Below are 16,622 nucleotides of genomic sequence, written 5' to 3' on the forward strand. Positions count from 1 at the left end.
CTTTTACCCTGATCTCACTGGGCTTCACTGCACAGCACTGCGCTTTTACCCTGATCTCACTGGGCTTCACTGCACAGCACTGCGCTTTTACCCTGATCTCACTGGGCTGTACTGCACTGTACTGTGCTTTTACCCTGATCTCACTAGGCTTTACTGCACTGTACTGCGCTTTTACCCTGATCTCACTGGGCCTTACTGCACTGTACTGTGCTTTTACCCCAATCTCACTGGGCTTTACAAAGGACAAGATTCCTGTGACCAGCTCTTCAGTTCAGGGATGAGTCAGCAAGCAACTGCCTGACGGCCCCTTTGCAAACCTAACGAACAGGAATGATAAGCAAATGTTTTCATAATACTGCAGGATTTAATGAGCCGTGTTTGCTGAAGCGGACACCCTGGTTTCAAATTCAACTTCCAGAAGAGCTTTATTGGCATGAGAGGAATGACGTGTTACCAAAGCAGATACAATCAACACAATATTTGCATACACAACATAAAACATTATTGTGAGAGGGGTTTTCTTTAAAGCTTCTAGGATCAATTGACGGACAAATTGCTCCTCTCCTTCACCTTTTTCCTGTTCTCGTGTTTGTGTGTTTATGTTAAACACTGACATTGCAGGTCTGTACTCGACATAATTAATCAGAAACTCGCCTCTCCACAAAATCACTCTCTCCCTGCAGGGACCGCGGAGGATGACAAATACCAGATGTCGAAATATCTTTCACAACAAGCGCATTTCCTGTGGAAAAATACAAAAGGTCTCGATTAAAAACACTCAAACCGCCCCAGACTGTCCCTTTAAACAATTCTGTGTGGCGTCACCGACTTCGGCCCGCCCCCTCAGATCATTCTAGCATGGTGTGAAAGGCGGGATCTCTCGCTTGCCTTTGCTAGATTTCGAATCTCTATTGGCCAAAAGAAAGGTACGTCCAATCTTTTTCATCTCTGATTGGATAGAGGGACCGCCCATCATTTTAACACGTTTTTAATCCGTTTTGTAATCAAAGAGTTCGGTTGACGCGCGGGCCTCCGCTCCAGACTGCCATCTTGTTTCAAGGGAGGGTTTCGCTGTGTTTTTTTTTTTAAACAAAAACATAAGAGGAAAAAAATATCTTTCAAAAAATAAGAAAAAAACAACAACCCGTGTCTCACGCTGTCCCACACCGTGCGGAGGCGCCGAGGGCTGGATTGATGTTTTCTAACGTTCATGGCCTCAACGTCGGCATCAGGTACGAAGCCCGGCGATCGAGTGCGACGCGCTGCCGGCCCCTGGGCGAGTGTGTGTCCCGGGGCTGTCATAACAGCCCTCGCCGCCGGCCTGCCAGCCCTGCGCTCTCACGGGGCAGAGCCGGGGGCTCCGGGGGTCACTGGGCGGGTGTTTTTTTTTGGCGGGGGAGGGGGGTCTCTCCGCTGGAGCCCGGCTGTCCGCCACAGCCTGTCCGCCACAGGGACTTCTGGCGAACAGGAGGGAGAAAACCTCTCTCTCAGACTGGCTGTCGGAGGAGGGTTTCGCCGAGGCGATGTCTGAAGCCGGCTGGGTGCTGGCACTGGGTGGGTGCGTGGGGAAGGGGCTCTCTGTGACTCGTGTCGCGCTGGTCCGTTCCCTGGCCAGGACAGCAGCTGAAGCTGAAAGGAAACGCGCTCTAAAGTGTCAGAGAAGTAGCCTTAGAATGATTCCTGACTGACAGCACTGTAAAACCTGGGATGGATCAGGCTGCTGTGCACTGGGAGTCTGACTGACAGCACTGTAAAACCTGGAGTAGATCAGACTGCTGTGCACTGGGAGCACTGTAAAACCTGGAGTGGATCAGACTGCTGTGCGCTGGGAGTCTGACTGACAGCACTGTAAAACCTGGAGTGGATCAGACTGCTGTGCACTGGGAGTCTGACTGGGAGCACTGTAAAACCTGGAGTGGATCAGACTGCTGTGCACTGGGAGTCTGACTGACAGCACTGTAAATCCTGGAGTGGATCAGACTGCTGTGCACTGGGAGTCTGACTGGCAGCACTGTAAATCCTGGAGTGGATCAGACTGCTGTGCACTGGGAGTCTGACTGACAGTGCTGTAAATCCTGGAGTGGATCAGACTGCTGTGCACTGGGAGTCTGACTGACAGTGCTGTAAAACCTGGAGTGGATCAGACTGCTGTGCACTGGGAGTCTGACTGACAGCACTGTAAATCCTGGAGTGGATCAGACTGCTGTACACTGGGAGTCTGACTGACAGCACTGTAAAACCTGGAGTGGATCAGACTGCTGTGCACTGGGAGTCTGACTGACAGCACTGTAAATCCTGGAGTGGATCAGACTGCTGTGCACTGGGAGTCTGACTGACAGCGCTGTAAATCCTGGAGTGGGCCAGGCTGCTGTGCACTGGGAGCGTGGCCCGTTTCCTCAGGCGCCGATGTCTGGGTGCTCTGTGGTCTCGCTGGGGCCGGACGCTGACGCTGTGTGACCCTCCTTCTCTCTCCCTCTCTCCCAGACATGGCGTCGGAGGTGTCCGGGCTGAGTGCGGGCGGGGCCGCTGCAGGCGCCATAGTGCAGAGGGGGGCCAACAAGAGACGTGCCGTGTGAGTACAGGGGCGACGTGGTGCCTACTCTTATTTTGTGCCTTTCAAAGCTGCTTCTCAAAGCACTTTATACTAACAAAGCAAAAGATTTTTAAAGTAGATGATGATAATAATTCCTTACACTTATGTTTCCTGGACACTCCACTCAAAGCGCTTTACAGGTAATGGGGATCCCCCCCACCAGCTCCAGTGTGCAGCCCCACCTGGATGATGCACCAGTACTCTCCCCACACACACCAGCTCTCAGAGTGATGAAGCCAGTTCAGAGAGGGGGATTATTAGGAGGCCATGACTGGTAAAGGCCAGGGCACCAGGATTAACACCTCTACTCTTTTAGAGAAACACCCTGGGATTTTTAATGACCACAGAGAGTCAGGACTGGGGCATTAGGACCCACACAGGGTGAGCGCCCCCTACTGGTCCCTCTACCACTTCTTCCAGGAGCAGCCTCAGCTTTCCCAGGAGTCTCCCCTCCAGGTACTGGCCAGGCTCACACCAGCTGGGAGCTGCAGGGTGATATAGCTGCTGGCCACAGAGGCGAGACTGTTAGCACAATTAAAAACAGAGCAGTTGGAAGCAGTAGGAGGTGCTGGAAGTCCGTGTGGACCTGATGAACTGTCTGCCCCAGGAGTGTGAGGGGCGTGTTAAGGGCTTCTGATGACCTGCTCGTGACTCGATATGGAATAATCAACTCGACGGCCCGCAAGCAGGTCAGGATGATCTTGCGCTCTGCTGTCTGTGGGGGAGTGTCACAGGCCGGGAAGAGCCGTTCTCATCCGTTCAGATCCAGGCCTTCCGCTGCTCGGGGCAGGGCTGGTTTCCATTTGACGCTGAAGTGCGGCGCGGTCTTGCCCTTTGCGGTCCGGTGGGCTGCGGTTTGGCGCCCCCCCCCCCCGTCCCGCGAGCCGGGCCCTGACTCTCGCTGTCTCTCCGCACAGACCTGACTTCGATGAGGACGACGACAGCGGCGGCGGCGGCGGCAAGCTCTTCAGGTGGGCGCTTCGCCTGGCAGCGGGTGGATGCTATTCGGGCTGTGCGCGCTGCGAGGTCGCCGGCGCTGGGGCTGTGGTGCCACTCCTCGGCCTGCTGGGAGCGGTGTGTGAGCGTGCTGGAAGAGCTGTGTTTGTGTCCGCTGCTGTCGTCGTTTCTGTTTGGTGCTGATGTGTGACGCCTGTGCTGGTCTCTGTGGTTGTGCCCTGTTAGCAGCAACACCAGGGGACTAGTGAGGGAGTAATCAGTGCACTCTCCTTTCTCCTCCTTTCCCCTGCTCATTCTCCCTTTCTCCTCTCCTCTCCTGGCTACTCCTCTCTCTTCTCCCTCTGTCTCACTTGCATCCTCCTCCTCCCTCTCTTGTCTCTCGCCTTTCTCTTCTCTCTTTCTTTCTTTCTTCCTCCTCTCCCTCTCTCCCCTCTTTTGCCTCTCTCTCTCCCTCATCTCTCGTCCCTCTCTCTCCTCCCTCCCCCCTCCCCCCTCCTCTCTCTGCATCTTCTCCCTCTCTCCCTCTCTGCAGGTGTGATGATGACCAGGGAGGCTCCAACGACAAGGAGCGCTTTGCCAGGTAAGCCGGAGGAGTCTCTCTCTCGGGATGCACGCTGTCCGCAGCCTGAGCGCTTCTTTCCGCTCCGGGATACGAAGAGCAGCCGGTCGACAGCCGAGAGCGTGTCCCAGCGCGCGGGGCGCCGGGGGCGCCGGCGGCGGCTCCCCCTCTCTGCGCCACCCCTGCTGGTGGCACCGGGTTGGGTCAGCCAGCCTGTTGCTCTTCGGATCAGGAACAGGCCCTCCTGGAATGTCCTTTTCTGGAATGACTTTGTTTTCCGTTTGTCACAGAGTGCCCTGTCTTTCTGCGTCTCTGTATTCTTAAGATTGAAAGGTATCAGACTCCTAGAGCTACAGAGCAGTCCGAGCCACTTCAGAGTTTACTGACGCACTGAGTGACGCACTGACCGACTGGAGCACTGAGTGACGCACTGACCGACTGGAGCACTGAGTGACCGACTGGAGCACTGAGTGACACACTGACCGACTGGAGCACTGACTGACGCACTGTTTGCAAAGAGATGAGCCCTGGGGTGGCCCAGTCTGCGATGCAGCGTGTGTCTGGAGTCCTGCTCAGCTGCTGCCTGCAGCATGCTTGCCAGTGTTGTTATCCTGCCTTGTAGTGGTCTCCCAGACCGCCAGGGGGCGCTGTTCCCTCTCGGCCTCTGCTCCCTCGTGGTGCTCCTCTGTGCATGCGCCTGCAGAGCTGGCCGGCCTGGCTGCTGCTGTCCTGCGTGTCCGGCGATCCCTCCGTCCTGTTTCACTTTGTGCCCGACTCTCGGCGTTTTTGTTTTTCCCGAAACTGTGGCGTCACTTGCCAGGCAAATCCCGTTTTGCTTTGCTCCGTCGAGGATAGCAGCCCTTCCCCGCTCTCTTTCCCGGAGGAATTTCTCTCTTTTTTTTTATTTTCACGACTTCCCGTTCAAATTGCAGCTGCTTCATGGGTGTGATCGCTCCACCAATCCGAAGCTTTGCCGAAAGGGGAGAAGGGATATGAATTCCCCTCCTGCCTTTAACTCCATGGAGCTCCACTGCACAAAACGGGCTTTGTGACTCCAGTGACGCCGCAGTTTCGCCCCCTCGTTTCTGGTTCTGTTCAGTCCGGTCTTAGTGCGCTGGTTTTGTTTCCAGGTCAGACGATGAGCAGAATTGCGCTGATAAGGAAAGGCTAGCAAGGTACGCCCCCACCCCTGCCCCTGGCCCCCGCCCTGAGCCTCCTTGCGCCCCCGGGGCTGGCGACGGCGTGTGTGGCTCTTGGGCGAGCCGCGGGCTTGACCTGTGTCTCGCCAGCGTTGATGCCTGCAGCCGCTGCTTGCGCACGGAGCCGTTTAGTTATTTTCTGGTTCCATTCCGGCTCCCTTCCCAAAGTTGGCCGCCTCGGCTTCTCAGGACTCAGCTCTCAGATCATGTGTGTGTTCTTGTAGTCCTTATAGAGCGCAGAGTCCTCATGTGTATCAGTACTTTTAACAGAGATGTCTGTGAGACTGGGGCTCCTTTACAGCTCTCTGTCTGTCCCAGACTGGCAGGGAGATTAATATCCTGACTCTATAAGGGCTGTGTCTCTACCTGCAACACTGACACAGATCACAGTGAGACTGGGGCTCCTTTACAGCTCTCTGTCTGTCCCAGACTGGCAGTGAGATTAATATCCTGGCTCTGTAAGGGCTGGAGCTTTAATCTCATACCCGTACTGGGAATGTGTAGCAGAGGGTTAAGTGCCTTGTCTCCTTCTGCAAGGCTGTTGGTGAATCTGCCAGTGCACAGAAGTCTTATCCACTTCAGGTTTTACAGTGCTTTAGTCCTACTGCCAGAATCTGACTGCTGTACACTAGGAGTCTGATGTCATTGTAAACCCTGGAGTGGATCGGACCGCTGTGTGCCGGGAGACTGATGTCATTGTAAACCCTGGAGTGGATCGGACTGCTATGTGCGGACTGACGCCCCCTGTGCCCCCTCTCGCCCGCCCAGGGAGAACCACAGCGAGATCGAGCGCCGGCGCCGGAACAAGATGACGGCGTACATCACGGAGCTGTCCGACATGGTGCCCACCTGCAGCGCCCTTGCCCGCAAGCCCGACAAGCTGACCATCCTGCGCATGGCCGTGTCGCACATGAAGTCGCTGCGCGGCACGGGCAACACGGCCGCCGACGGCACCTACAAGCCCTCCTTCCTCACAGACCAGGTGCGCGAGTGCGAGGGGGCAGGGCAGTGGCAGGGCTGCAGTCAGGTGCATCTTGCTGACTCTCTCTCCCTCCCCCCCCCCCCAGGAGCTGAAGCATCTGATCCTGGAGGCTGCGGACGGGTTCCTGTTCGTGGTGTCGTGCGAGTCGGGCCGGGTCGTGTACGTGTCGGACTCGGTCACCCCCGTGCTCAACCAGGCGCAGTCCGACTGGCTGGGCAGCTCGCTGTACGACCAGGTGCACCCCGACGACGTGGACAAGCTGAGAGAGCAGCTGTCTACTACTGAAAACAACATGAGCGGTACGGCCCTGCGCCTCTCCCCTTTCTCTGCTCCGTGCTGTGAGCGTGCTGTACGCACTGCTCTAGTACTCACTGCTCTGTGCTGTGAGTGTGCTGTGCTGTACTCACTGCTCTGTGCTGTGAGTGTGCTGTGCTGTACACACTGCTCTAGTACTCACTGCTCTGTGCTGTGAGCGTGCTGTGCTGAACTCACTTCTCTGTGCTGTGAGTGTGCTGTGCTGTACACACTGCTGTAGTACTCACTGCTCCGTGCTGCTCAGTACTGTGCTGCTCACTGCCCTGTGCTGTGAGCATGCTGTACTACGCACTGCCCTGTGCTACGAGTGTGCTGTACTGTACTCACTGCTGTAGTACTCACTGCTCCGTGCTGCTCAGTACTGTGCTGCTCACTGCCCTGTGCTGTGAGCATGCTGTACTACGCACTGCCCTGTGCTACGAGTGTGCTGTACTGTACTCACTGCTGTAGTACTCACTGCTCCGTGCTGCTCAGTACTGTGCTGCTCACTGCCCTGTGCTGCGAGCGTGCTGTACTACTCACTGCCCTGTGCTGCGAGTGTGCTGTACTACTCACTGCCCTGTGCTGCGAGCGTGCTGTACTACTCACTGCCCTGTGCTGCGAGTGTGCTGTACTACTCACTGCCCTGTGCTGCGAGCATGCTGTACTACTCACTGCCCTGTGCTGCGAGCGTGCTGTACTACTCACTGCCCTGTGCTGCGAGTGTGCTGTGCTGCTCACTGCTGCCCCCTCTCTGCCAGGCCGTGTCCTGGACCTGAAGACTGGCACAGTGAAGAAGGAGGGCCAGCAGTCCTCTGTCAGGATGTGCATGGGCTCCCGCCGGTCCTTCATCTGCCGCATGAGGTAGGCCCTCCCCACTTCCTCCTGCACAGCAGCCCTGCCCCCTGAACCCTGACCTCTGACCTCTGACCTCTGACCCCACCCTGTGCTACAGGTGTGGGATGGCCCCGGTGGAGCCCGTGTCCATGAACAGGCTGAGCTACCTGCGGAGCCGCAACAGGTCTGTGTGCGTGTTGCCGCGTTGTCCGTGTTATCGGGGCTCTTGAGCACAGAGCAGGACGGATCGGATTAACTCCCCTGCCCCCTCGCTGCCCTTTCCCCTGTAGGAACGGCCTGGGCCCAGTGAAGGACGGGGAGCCCCAGTTCGTGGTCGTCCACTGCACAGGGTACATCAAGTCCTGGCCCCCGGCAGGTACCGCCCAGCTCGCTGCAGCCCCGCGGACCGCGCGCCCGGGTCTTCTTCCTCACCCTCTCTCCTCTCCGCGGTCTTTCCCACAGGAGTCTCCCTGCCGGAGGAGGAGTCTGACAGCAGCCAGGGAAACCGATTCTGTCTGGTGGCGATCGGGAGGCTACAGGTACCGTGGGTTCAAGGTGCTGCGTGTGCAGGCCAGTGAGACAAAGACACTCAGTCCAGCTCCTCTGTATCTTCACATGGACACTCCTTCATCATCATCAGAGCTATAGAGTAACTGTACAGACACTCAGTCCAGCTCCTCTGTATCTTCACATGAACACTCCTTCATCATCATCAGAGCTGGAGAGTAACTGTACAGACACTCAGTCCAGCTCCTCTGTATCTTCACATGAACACTCCTTCATCATCATCAGAGCTGGAGAGTCACTGTAAAGACACTCAGTCCAGCTCCTCTGTATCTTCACATGAACACTCCTTCATCATCATCAGAGCTGTAGAGTCACTGTACAGACACTCAGTCCAGCTCCTCTGTATCTTCACATGAACACTCCTTCATCATCATCAGAGCTGTAGAGTAACTGTACAGACACTCAGTCCAGCTCCTCTGTATCTTCACATGAACACTCCATCATCATCAGAGCTGTAGAGTCACTGTACAGACACTCAGTCCAGCTCCTCTGTATCTTCACACTAACACTCCTTCATCATCATCAGAGCTGTAGAGTCACTGTACAGACACTCAGTCCAGCTCCTCTGTATCTTCACATGGACACTCCTTCATCATCATCAGAGCTGTAGAGTCACTGTACAGACACTCAGTCCAGCTCCTCTGTATCTTCACATGAACACTCCTTCATCATCATCAGAGCTGTAGAGTAACTGTACAGACACTCAGTCCAGCTCCTCTGTATCTTCACACTAACACTCCTTCATCATCATCAGAGCTGTAGAGTAACTGTACAGACACTCAGTCTGCTGGTGTCGCTCACTCTGTGCAGGTGACCAGTTGCCCCAGCAACACCGACATGAACAACATCAGCATCCCCATCGAGTTCATCTCACGACACAACACCCAGGGCATCTTCACCTTCGTGGACCACCGCTGTGTGGGCACAGTGGGCTACCAGCCACAGGTGGGAGAGGGGAGCAGGGAGGGGGAGGCAGTATTGATTGAGGGGGGGCTGAGGGAAGGTGTGGTGGTATTGAGTGAGGGAGGTGGCATTGATTGATTGAAAGAGGGAGGAAGGGAGGCGGTATTGATTGATTGAGAGAGGGAGGAAGGGAGGCCGTATTGATTGATTGATTGATTGGGAGAAGAAGGGAGGTGTCTTGTTCCTGTTCGGTCTGCAGTTCATTATATGTTCCTCTTTCTTCTGTCTGCCCCCCAGGAGCTGCTGGGGAAGGAAATTCTGGAGTTCGCCCACCCAGAGGACCAGGGGCTGCTGAGAGACAGCTTCCAGCAGGTCAGCCTGCTGCCTGCTGCCCACTGCCCGCTGCCCACTGTAAGTCAGGTCAGACAGGCAGCCCCTCCCTCACACTCCTTCCCTCTTGCAGGTCATCAAGCTGAAAGGTCAGGTTCTATCGGTGATGTTCCGGTTCCGGTCCAAATCTCGGGAGTGGGTCTGGATGCGGACGAGCTCCTTCACTTTCCAGAACCCGTTCTCCGAGGAGATCGAGTACATCATCTGCACCAACGCCAACGTCAAGTGAGTCCACCTACAGAGGGTCCACCTCTGGGACCTGCCTGCCAGTCGCCCTGAGCCCGTCACCTTCTTCTCTGCGAAGTATTGAACCCTAGAAAATTTCAGGGTGCCATAACACCAAAAGACCTCAATGCAAACTAGCTCAGTGATTTGAAGATCTCATCCCCATGTTTCTTGAGAGGCAAGGGTACCGGCTTCAGTAACGTGACTGGGCAGCTTGTTCCACACTCCCCCCACCCTTTGTGTAAAGAAGCGCCCCCTGTCCTCTCGAAAGGAGCCGGGCTGTCGGCTTCAGCAGCAGGGCTCTCTGTTCCTGTAGAGGAACATGGCTGATCTCACTCATGGTCATCGTCCAGGCCTGGCTACACAGTTGCAGACGAGAGAAGGCCATTCAGCACCCCGTTTGCTTGGGGTTTTCAGCAGTTCATACGAGGATCTGTGTCACAGTTACAGATCACCAGAGATGAATGAATTAGACTTTTTTTTTTTGTTTCTGAAAACATGTTTTTTTTTATCATTTTGTGCTTGAAATGTGTTGGTTTTAGAGAAAAAATACATAGTAATACAAGTTTAGTAATATATAGTAGTAAGGTTATAGTAATTCTTATTAAACAGGTTGCTAATCCAGTATGTGGGAGATGTGTGAGAGTGCGCGCGCGTGCGAGCGCGAGTGGGTGAGAGTGCGCGCGCGTGCGAGCGCGAGTGGGTGAGAGTGCGCGCGCGTGCGAGCGCGAGTGGGTGAGAGTGCGCGCGCGTGTGTGTGAGCGTGTGTATATCTGCGTGCGTGTATAGCAACGTGTGTATATCTGCGTGCGTGTATAGCAACGTGTGTGCCCATCTGCCCATCCCCTCCTGATTTGACCAAAACTTTTTTCACTCCCCTCCTCTGTGGCAGTAGGGCACCGAGCCAGGACTCCTGCCCCTCCCTGCCCTCCCCGGGCATCCCCGTGTCCCCCATGCTGGGGCAGAACCCTCCTAACTGCCCCCACGACCTGAGTCCAGGGCAGGGCCCTCCAAGGTGAGAGGGTCTGTGCGCCCTGCATCAGCTCCACTGGACCCCCTCTGCGTCCCCCCTCCTCTCTTCCTCCCCCTCCCTCTCTGCCTGTCCCGGTATCCCAGGGGGCTGTGCTCTTGGCATGCCACCACGAAGAGCCTCCCGGCCTTGTGCAGGGTTCGAGGGTAGTGGGTGGCCTTAGCCCAGATAGGGTGGTGGGTTGACTTGTGTGCTGTGGGCCATGGGGACGTGTTTCTCTCTCAGCTGTCTGTCCCAGTGTCGGTGTGTTGTGGAGGGTGAGAGGTACTGGTGCAGTTGGAGTCTCACGGTGTTGGGACAGTGGTGTTTTAGTAATAGTGGGTGAGCCCTGTGGTGTTTTAGCGATAGTGGGTGTGCACTGTGGTGTTTTAGTGATAGTGTGTGAGCACTGTGGTGATTCTGGTGGCTGGGCATCTCGAACTAGTCTGTCCTTGTACATCTCATCCGTCTGTATCCCACCTCTCCTGCCAATCCTTCTCTTTCTCTCTCTCTCCTTCCCAAATCCCTCTCTCTCTCTTTACTGCCCCGATTCCTGATCCCTCCCTCTCCCTCAACTCTCTCTTTCCTGCCCTGATCCCTCCCTCTCTCTGTCCTGCCCTGATCCCTGATCCCTCTCTCTCTCCTCTCTCTGTCCTGCCCTGATCCCTCTCTCTCTCCTCTCTCTGTCCAGACAACTCCAGCAGCAGCAGCAGTCGGAGCTCGAGGTGGCGTCTGGGCGGGAGGGTCTGGGGTCATACGAGGCTGGCGGACAACACAGCAGCCTGCAGCTGCCTCTGGGCCAGGTCAGAACCGACACTGGGGCCGTGTGTCCGGTTTGTGCTCATTGTCATTCAGACAGGCTCCTCTGGGTCGGGTCAGAACCGACACTAGGGCTGTGTGTGACAGCATGCTCTCTGTCTCAGGCTCCAGTAACAGCTGCAGGACCAGAACACAGCAAACCCCTGGACAAGACTGAGGGGCTGTACCCCCCTGAGAGAGACCCCCGATACAGCGAGCTGTACACAGGTACACACGCTCTGTAGCCCCCTGACACTCGAATACAGCCAGCTGTACACACACCATTTCCCCTCAACACCCCGCTACAGCGACATGTATACACTGTACCCCCTGAGACTAATACAGCGAGCTGTACACACACTGTACCCCCTGAGACACTGATACAGCGAGCTCCCGTGGGGAGGGAAGAATGGATCCCAGCAGGTGAAGAGCAGTTTGCCCAGCTCGGGGTGTGACGGGTCTTGGGGTACAGTGATTGTGCCCCGCTTCCCCTCGGAGAGTCGTCCCATACTAAGCTGTGCTTCTACCTCTTCTCTCTCAGATCAGTCCAAGCCCCTGGCCTCCTCTTCTGCCACGGGCACCCAGCAGCTTTACCCCCAGGGGGGCCCCTTCCCTCCCCCGCGGCCTGCCGACACATTCAGGTAACCCTCCTCCTTCGTCTTCCTCACCGGGCTGTACTGCAGCATGAAAACAATCCAGACCCACTCCTGGTTTTACATCTTTTTCAGTCAGACTCCCAGCGCACAGCGGTCTGATCCGCTCCAGGTTTTCCAGTATGTAAAAAGCATGTGAAAGGGTGAGGCCTGGATTGAGCCTCTGAAAGACCACAGATGACAGGAGGCTGTTCGGCCCCTGTTCGGCCCCTGTTCGGCCCCTGTTCGGCCCCTGTTCGGCCTGTTTACTCACAGTCCCCTAGAGTGCAAAGGAACAAGTAAAGGTTTATTCCAGGCTGAAAAGAGAAGCAAGTAAACGCAACGTTTCAGCTGTGGAGCCTTCTTTGGGTGTCTGATTTTACACTCCAGGTTTACACTAGTCCCCTAGACTGTACTGGTTGTACTGGGTGCTAACCCAGTGCATGCTGGGAAAGCACTCTGACTCCACGCAGAAGGTCTCTTGAGCAGGAGGCTCCGTCTCCGTCTCGCTAGGAATAATCACATCATGGGAGGACAGCGGCAGGCGCTGGGACACGCTGCACGGACTGGTGCTCACCGGGACTTGACAGGGTCCGAAAGGCGCTATACAGGAGCGGGGCTGCCGCACTGAGCCGCTGCCGTGTTGTTCCAGGTCGGTGGTGATGCCCCCGCAGGTCGGCCTGGCCCAGCAGCCGTCCTCGGCCGGACAGATCCTGGCCCACATCTCCCGCCAGGCCGCTAACCCCAGCGGCGGGGGCACCAGCGCCGCCTCCGTGCAGGCCGGGCCAGCGGGGGCCGCGGGGGGCTGGGCCGGCGCCCGGCCCCCCTTCAGCTCGCAGGTCAGTACCGAGCAGCACCGGGGGGCTGTCCTGGGCGGGCTGACCGCATCGCGCTGAAGACCCTCGCCGGCCCAGGCCTCCTCTGATGACGTCTGCTGGGTGTGTTTTTTCTGTCCAGCAGGTGGCGCCCCAGGCGGCAAAGACACAGTCCCCCCAGTTTCAGCTGGCGGGGTTCCAGGGAGGCCCCCCCTCCTTCAACGCTCTGTCCAGCCCAGCCACGCCCACGCCCCCCAGCACTGGCAATTTCCCCACTCTCAACAACACGCGCGCCAGCGCCCCCAGTGGCACCTTCGGTACGGCAAATGTCTGTCTGTCTGCCCCTGTGTCCCTGTGGACACTCCGGCCTGCCTGTCCCTCTGTGTCTGTCATAGACTCTCAGTGTTCAGTCTAACCTGCCTGTCCCTCTGTGTCTGTCATAGACTCTCAGTGTTCAGTCTAACCTGCCTGTCCCTCTGTGTCTGTCATAGACTCTTAGTGTTCAGTCTAACCTGCCTGTCCCTCTGTGTCTGTCATAGACTCTTAGTGTTCAGTCTAACCTGTCTGTCTCCCTCTGTGTCTGTCATAGTCTCTCAGTGTTCAGTCCAACCTGTCTGTCTCTCTCTCTCTCTGTCGTACACACTCAGCCTTCAGTCCGACCTCTCTGCATCTCAGCCTCTCTGTCCGCCTGTCTGTGCTGTGGTCAGACTCCACTGTAAAGTCGTCCTCTTGTCAGTGCCCTCAGTCCGGTCTGCCTCTTCAGCGGTACAGTCTGTGTGTCCAGGGTCAGTGCCTCTCTGAACTGCAGACTTTGTGTGGCTCAGCGCTGTATCTCACTGTCCCTCTCCTGAACGCTTGATCGCTCTGACAGCAAGCCTCTTCCTGCCTCTCTGTGCAGTAGAGAGCGGCCAGCCCAGTGCGCAGTTCCCCTCCCGACCAGGAGATGGCGTGGCAGTGTGGCCGCAGTGGCAGGGCCAGGCGCACACGCAGGCCTCCACAGAGACGCACCCCCTCCCGCAAAACAGCCAGCCAGACATCTTCTCACCGGTAAGAGTTTTCTGTCCCTGTCCCTCACTAGCTGTCTCTCATTGTGTGTGTCACTGTTCTCAGTGACTGTCTCCTCTCTGTGTGTCTTTGTCTCTCGGTGTGTCTCGCTATGTGTCTTGTCAGTGTGTTTCTCTTGTGTCTCTGTGCGTCTCTGCCCCTCAGTGCGTCTCTATACGTCTCCCTCAGCGTGTGTCTCTCCCTCTCCCAGGACATGCTGTCCATGCTGGGCGACCAGACGTCCACCTTCAGCAGCGACGAGTTTGTGGAGCTGCCGATCTTCCCGTCCTTCAGCGAGTGAGCGAGCGAGCGGGGGACGGCCCCTCGGCACAGCTCCCGCGGGGGGGGGGGGGCCCGCGGCGCGGCGCGGATCGGGGCGCTCTCCGCTGGCGGCGGCTCTCCCCCCGGTCCGATCCTCTCCCTGCCGGCCACGCGCCGCCGCCAGCCCCCGAGGGAGGAAAGCGTCCGCCGGGATCTGGCTTCAGTGTTTGTCGGTTCTCAAAGAGATATTTTTATAACCGTGCCGACGGGAGTGTGTGTGTTGTGAGTTTATATAAAGGCGTGTGTGTGTGCGCGCTCGTGGCGTTGGGCCTCAGTGTTTCTGGGTCTGTGCGAGTCCAGTCCGTGTCTGTGGCCCCAGGAGAGCGCAGGGTGTTTTTAAGGTAATCAGAAACTATTTTACAACAAAGTATTTTTAATTAAGAGTTCTTTAACAACGTCAGCTGTCCTGTTCTGACTTTTTTCCAGTCAGACTTTTTGTGTGCTGTAACAGTGGACACCAGCAGTGAACAGCGTCGATGGAAAGTCCATGTAGTGCGCCATGCTGTGTGTGTGTCAGGCAGCAGAGAGGAGAGACTTGCACTGTGTGTGTGGCGCTGTGCGGTGTGTGTCAGGCAGCAGAGAGGAGAGACTGGCACTGTGTGTGTGGCGCTGTGCTGTGTGTGTGTCAGGCAGGAGAGAGGAGAGACTGGCACTGTGTGTGTGGCGCTGTGCTGTGTGTGTGTCAGGCAGGAGAGAGGAGAGACTGGCACTGTGTGTGTGGCGCTGTGCTGTGTCTGTGTCGGGCAGCAGAGAGGAGAGACTGGCACTCTGTGGCGCTGTGTCTGTGTCGGGCAGCAGAGAGGAGAGACTGGCACTCTGTGTGTGGCGCTGTGCTGTGTATGTGTCAGGCAGCAGAGAGGAGAGACTGGCACTCTGTGTGTGGCGCTGTGCTGTGTGTGTGTCAGGCAGGAGAGAGGAGAGACTGGCACTCTGTGTGTGGCGCTGTGCTGTGTGTGTGTCAGGCAGCAGAGAGGAGAGACTGGCACTCTGTGTTTGGCGCTGTGCTGTGTGTGTGTGTCAGGCAGCAGAGAGGAGAGACTGGCACTCTGTGTGGTGCTGTGCTTTGTGTGTGTGTGTCAGGCAGGAGAGAGGAGAGACTGGCACTCTGTGTGGTGCTGTGCTTTGTGTGTGTCAGACAGCAGAGAGGAGAGACTGGCACTCTGTGTGTGGCGCTGTGCTGTGTGTGTGTCAGGCAGGAGAGAGGAGAGACTGGCACTCTGTGTGTGTGTGTCAGGCAGGAGAGGGGAGAGACTGGCACTGTGTGTGTGGCGCTGTGCTGTGTGTGTCAGGCAGGAGAGAGGAGAGACTGGCCCTCTGTGTGTGGCGCTGTGCTGTGTGTGTGTCAGACAGCAGAGAGGAGAGACTGGCCCTCTGTGTGTGGCGCTGTGCTGTGTGTGTGTCAGGCAGGAGAGGGGAGAGACTGGCACTCTGTGTGTGGCGCTGTGCTGTGTGTGTGTCAGACAGCAGAGAGGAGAGACTGGCCCTCTGTGTGTGGCGCCGTGCTGTGTCTGATTCCAGGCAGGAGCCGGTATGAAGAGTGACAGTCCAGTATTTCTGGTGTTGTCAGTGGAAGAGCTGACAGACCCTGTTTCGTTCTGATTGTGCGTCGGGGCAGCTGGTGTCCTGTCAGTCCCGGGTCCGATGGTGTGATCACAGTATCTGTCTTTCTGCTCCTTATTGTTTCATTTTCTTTTTATGAAATGTATTGTCAAGAGCACAGCTGCTGAGTGTAAGGAAGTGGTAGCTTTCTAGCTGGGGACGTGGGGATTTTTAAAATAAAAAGACTGTGGACACAAGGGCCTCCTTTTTTACAAAATCCCGTGTGTTGATTGGGGACGAGCAAGTCACTGTCCATTCCAGTTTGACCTTGGACCTGGTCAGCACGGTGTCCAGTTTCTCCGGACTCTGGACCTGACACAGGGCACATGTGCCACCCCCTTACTGAGCGGAGCCAGAGTTTTGGAGTTCAGCCCAGAGCGGCCTGGGTGGGGGGTGTGAGCTCACAGCGGGAGGTGTTCTGCTCACCAGCTCCACCACTGGGGGGCGCTCCCTCCCCTGCCAGGCCCTGCAGGGTGTGCGGTTCTCTCAGTGGGCTTGACAGAGGAGCCAGGGATGACCAAAAAAAAATTAGTCTTGAGTCTTGGAAACGACCACAACAACTCAAGCGTTCAAATCCACTGGGACCCAGACAGATCCAACACTGGAGCACCCAGGAGGGTGTGAGCAGAGACTACAGGCACGCGTGTTCAGATCCGGGTACAGGAGGCCCTTCTTTACGCTAAGAGTGGCGGGGGACTGGCACAAGTGCCATCTGCCCTGGAGTGACAGAGGAGGCGGCCCCCTGAGATCCTGGGGCCCATCGGCTGCGGGAGGCCGATGAGCTGGACCGGGCCCTCCTCCTGGACCGCGAAGATGGGTCAGATGAGGGTCACACTGGTGCCGTTGTAGAGGGTCGCCAGCCCCCTGATCCCGGGGTCTCTTCCAGAAAGGCCAGTCG

General features: G+C 56.8%; 1 protein-coding gene across 14 annotated transcripts; it reads left to right on the forward strand.

The window, feature by feature from the left end:
• The first annotated feature begins 1,008 nt into the window (after positions 1-1,008).
• On the forward strand, positions 1,009-15,921 carry LOC148815168 (aryl hydrocarbon receptor nuclear translocator-like). Of its 14 annotated transcripts, none has more exons than XM_088905449.1 (22): positions 1,010-1,232; positions 2,485-2,572; positions 3,511-3,564; positions 4,083-4,130; positions 5,240-5,284; positions 6,077-6,290; positions 6,376-6,589; positions 7,346-7,448; positions 7,540-7,605; positions 7,712-7,797; positions 7,884-7,960; positions 8,799-8,933; positions 9,189-9,263; positions 9,355-9,506; positions 10,399-10,521; positions 11,207-11,318; positions 11,439-11,541; positions 11,855-11,954; positions 12,598-12,784; positions 12,903-13,077; positions 13,659-13,807; positions 14,016-15,921. In XM_088905449.1, exons 1-22 carry the CDS (start codon positions 1,211-1,213, stop codon positions 14,103-14,105), a joined length of 2,418 nt encoding a protein of 805 aa, XP_088761575.1. In that variant the 5' UTR covers positions 1,010-1,210; the 3' UTR covers positions 14,106-15,921. The 14 variants fall into 14 exon arrangements, with proteins under 14 accessions (XP_088761587.1, XP_088761575.1, XP_088761576.1 ...); XM_088905450.1 differs by having other exon boundaries at positions 12,906-13,077; XM_088905451.1 differs by having other exon boundaries at positions 10,402-10,521.
• Positions 15,922-16,622: the final 701 nt, after the last annotated feature.

Source organism: Atractosteus spatula, chromosome 25, assembly GCF_055471065.1.
Source record: "Atractosteus spatula isolate fAtrSpa1 chromosome 25, fAtrSpa1.hap1, whole genome shotgun sequence".
NCBI lineage: Eukaryota > Metazoa > Chordata > Actinopteri > Semionotiformes > Lepisosteidae > Atractosteus > Atractosteus spatula.

What these genes read in the sequence shown, in the direction of transcription:
- LOC148815168 (XM_088905449.1), top strand. Translation starts at nt 1,211, where the DNA reads ATGGCCTCAACGTCGGCATCAG. An exon ending in TGGCGATCGGGAGGCTACAG is followed by an intron (nt 7,961 to 8,798) that starts GTACCGTGGGTT and finishes CACTCTGTGCAG; the next exon opens with GTGACCAGTTGCCCCAGCAA. An exon ending in TGCACCAACGCCAACGTCAA is followed by an intron (nt 9,507 to 10,398) that starts GTGAGTCCACCT and finishes CCTCTGTGGCAG; the next exon opens with TAGGGCACCGAGCCAGGACT.